At 50.2% G+C, this 3,923-nt stretch overlaps 1 protein-coding gene across 2 annotated transcripts in view; it reads left to right on the top strand.

Annotated features, from left to right (window-relative positions):
- Window positions 1-3,923, top strand: part of MCM5 (minichromosome maintenance complex component 5) — a 26,157-nt gene that overhangs the window by 11,033 nt on the left and 11,201 nt on the right. For both annotated transcript variants that reach the window (XM_003783260.3, XM_023509457.1), the window contains exons 8-9: window positions 1,201-1,372; window positions 2,257-2,368. In XM_003783260.3, the coding sequence (XP_003783308.1) occupies window positions 1,201-1,372; window positions 2,257-2,368 (284 nt within the window). The remainder of the gene's footprint in view (window positions 1-1,200; window positions 1,373-2,256; window positions 2,369-3,923) is intronic.

Here is a 3,923-nt window from a genome sequence, read left to right as displayed (position 1 = left end):
TTTTTTTTTTTTTTTTGTGACAGAATTTCAAGCTGTTGCCCTTGGTAGAGTGCCATGTCGTCACAGCTCATAGCAACCTCAAACTCTTGGGCTGAAGTGATTCTCTCGCCTCAGCCTTCTAACTAGCTGGGACTATAGGCGCCTGCAACAATGCCTGGCTGCTTTTAGAGACAAGATCTCACTCTGGCTCAGGCTGGTCTCAAACCTGTGAGCTCAAGCAATCTACTCACCTCATTCTCCCAGAGTGCTAAGATTACAGGCATGAGCCACCACGTCTGGCAAGTTTGCACATTTCCATCTCTAGCTGAGTTCTCCTCACATTCCAGAAAGGCATCTGAGACTTAATGTGGCTGAAGTTTTTTTTATTTTTTGGCCAGGGCTGGGTTTGAATACACCACCTCTGGCATATGGGGCCAGCACCCTACCCTTTTGAGCCACAGGTGCCGCCCTATTTTTTAATTATTTATGATTATTATTATTATTTTTTGCAGTTTTTGGCCAGGGCTGGGTTTGAACCCGCCACCTCCAGCATATGGGGCCAGCACCCTCCTCCTTTGAGCCACAGGTACTGCCCAATGTGGCCAAAGTTGAGCTCCTTTCTTTTCCCACCCTCTCAAACCAGCTGCTCTCTGAGTCTATGCCCACCCCTGTAGTAAAACCCCAAGCCATTTTTGGTGCCTCTTTCTCTCATCTTCCACATCTAATCAGTTACCAGGTTTGGCTAGCTCCACCAGTGTCCAGAGCCTGGCCACTTCTCATTACCCCATCCAGGTCTGAGCCCACTGTCTCTCCCCTGTGTTGCTGTTGGTTTTCCTTAGTAGTTTCCCTGTCAGTACCACACGCCTACCTTCTCTGTGTGCTGTCATGACCAAAGACACCATGTCACTCTTGGGCTATGGTGGCTCTCCACTCCTCTCAACAGGAGGAGAGACTTTCCAGTGGTCCCCAAGGGCCTGTGACATGATCTGGTCCTCTTAATTCCTCAGACATTTCCCCCCCACCCCCCTTACTCATTGGACCCTGGAACACACCAAGTCCACTCTTGAGGGCTGGGGGCTGCAGGGTAGAGCTGGGGTCTTTGTCTTTACTCACACTGTGCTGTTTCCAGGGGTCTCTAAGTTGGGTGAGGCCAGGCCAGGCAGCAGTCTATAGGAGCAGCCCCTTCCCATGAACTCAGACCACCCTGCCTTCCCCATTCAGGTCGCAGCTTTGCTGGGACTGTGAGCCCACAGGAGGAGGAGGAATTCCGTCGCCTAGCCTCCCTCCCCAATGTTTACGAGGTCATCTCCAAGAGCATCGCCCCCTCCATCTTTGGGGGCATGGACATGAAGAAGGCCATCGCCTGCTTGCTCTTTGGGGGCTCCCGAAAGAGGTGGGATCTGAGTCCCTTGGCTCAGGGGAGAGGATGGTGATGGGGCCCATAGTAGGACAGCTGCCAGATGATCAGGACTGAGCCTGCATACCACCCCCAGGCAACTTTGCCAGCTTCCTGGCTGGTGGCTGATCTGTGCACCTGTCTCACTGGGGAGCTGGCAGGTGCGGTGGGAAAGTGCTGCATTTGGAATTGTCTGGGCACCAGGGATTAATAAAATCTCTGCTCTGCTACTTACTTACTGTGTGACCTTGGGTGAGAGATACCACCTCTCTGAATCTTAAGTTTCCACGTGAAAGAAATGGCTGAAAATCCTGACATGCTCAAAGGATATTGTGTGTCCTTTGGAAACTATAAAATAATTGGATAAGATGATAATATCACTGACAACTACTATTTACTATGTTTTTACTGTATGCCAGGCATTATTTTTTTTTTCCTTTTTGCCAGGCAGTTCTGAGTTTTTATGTCAGAAGCCCATTCAGTCCTCACAGTAGCCCTGTAAGAAAGCAGCTGTTGTGCCCATTTTATAGATGAGGAAATTGAGGCACAGAAAGCTAAAAGAACTTGTTCCCTGGCATATGTATGGGAGCCAGGAGCCTGCCCTTGTGGGACCTGTATTGCTGCCCTATGCACAGCCCACAGGCAGTTTCCCTCCCTTCCCAGCTGGGAGGAATGTCTGTCAGATCTTGTTGGGTGGGCCTGAGCATAGCCAGAAGTGCCATTTTCTGGGAGCAAGCTCTGTCTTCTGTTAGGGGAGAGCTTTCACAGTTAGGGAGCTGGTGTGGACGTGGAGCTCCTGGTAGATTGGGGGCGTGACTGTCAGTCCCATTTTAGGGCTAGCCTACGTCCCAATCCCTGCCCACTAACCTGTCCTTCCCCAGGCTCCCTGATGGGCTTACTCGTCGAGGGGACATCAACCTGCTGATGCTGGGGGACCCTGGGACGGCCAAGTCCCAGCTTCTGAAATTTGTGGAAAAGTGTTCTCCCATTGGGGTGAGTGGTCTGGGACAGCCTTTCCACCTTGACTGTCTCTCCCAGCTGGGAGGAAGGCTGCAGGGCAGGGCTTCTAGGTCCCCAAGATACCTGTGGTAGGCTGGCTCACCCAGAATCTTCTTCATTCTTGGCTGTAGTTGGGATGGCAGAGGAGGCAAGGGGATAAGGGGAACCAGCAGGCATGTGTAAGTTTGGGGTGGGGAACAGGATGAGGCTTGGGTCTCTCCCTGGCCTGCAATTGGTTATAGACTTTAAGCGAGTCACTTAATCTCCTCAAGTGTCAGCCTATCTATTTGGTTTTTTTTGTTTGTTCTTTAGAGTTTCACTTTGTTAGAGTGCGGTGATATCATAGCTCACAGCAACCTCCAGCTCTTGGGCTTGGGCTATTCTCTTGCCTCAGCTTCCCCAGTAGCTGGGACTACAGGTGCCCGCCACAACGCCCGATTATTTTTTTGTTGCAGTTTGGCCGGGGCTGGGTTTGAACCCACCACCCTTGGTATATGGGGCTGGCACCCTACTCACTGAGCCACAAGTGCTCCCCTGCTCAAGTGATTCTTTTGCATCACCCTCCCAACTAGCTGGGACTACAGGCACCTACCACAACACCCGGCTATTTTTGGAGGCAGTGTCTCACTCTTGCTCTGGCTGGTCTCAAACCTGTGAGCTCAGGGTAATCCACCCACCTCGGCCTCCCAGAGTGCTAGGATTACAGGTGTGAGCCACCATGCCAGGCCCCATCTATTCATTTGTTAAGTAAGGACATTGATAACATTAACCGATAAATCAGGGACCAGGCACTGCTTGAAGTGCTTTATATGTACATGGGGCCTCTGTAGTTGACCACCTCCTTAAGCTGACCTAATTTTCATAGACCAGCCATGCATCACATGTAGGTATTGGTACAGTAGACCTAGTTCCTTATGTTGACCACCTCCATATGTTGACCAGTTTATCAGTCCCTGGAGTGGCCAATGTACAGAGGGTCTACTATAGTTCTTTAACCCTCACCTCAACTCTGTGTGATAGGTACTATTATCTCCATTTTATGGATGAGGAAACTAAGGTACAGAATGTTGACGTTCCTTGCCTGAGGTCCCACTGCCCCAAAGCACTAGAACAGGATTTGAACCCAATTGCCTGATGAGCTGGGTCCTCTGCTGCTTTGTTGAGTGGGTCTAGGGAGATTAGAGCAGGACTCTGGACGGTGTGGTGGGGTTATCCAGGGGGAAGTGGTGGTCTTTGGGTAGATGGGAAGTGTGCCAGGTTTTCCACACCAGCTTTCCTATAGGAATGTCATATGAACTGGAAATGGGAGCCACGTGTGTCATTTTAAATTTGTAAGTGACCACATAAGAAATATAAAGAAACAGATGAAATTTGTTTTCATAATATATTCCTTTTAACTCACTGTATCTAAAATATCATTTCAACATGCAGTTTAGGCTCGGCGCCTATAGCTCAACCGGCTAAGGCGCCAGCCACATACACCTAAGGTGGTGGGTTCGAATCCCCAGCCTGGACCCGCCAAACAACAATGACGGCTGCAACCAAAAAA

This window comes from Otolemur garnettii, unplaced genomic scaffold (genome assembly GCF_000181295.1).
Source record: "Otolemur garnettii isolate 467f Iridium unplaced genomic scaffold, OtoGar3 scaffold00007, whole genome shotgun sequence".
NCBI lineage: Eukaryota > Metazoa > Chordata > Mammalia > Primates > Galagidae > Otolemur > Otolemur garnettii.
This window is presented reverse-complemented; position numbering and strand designations above follow the sequence as displayed.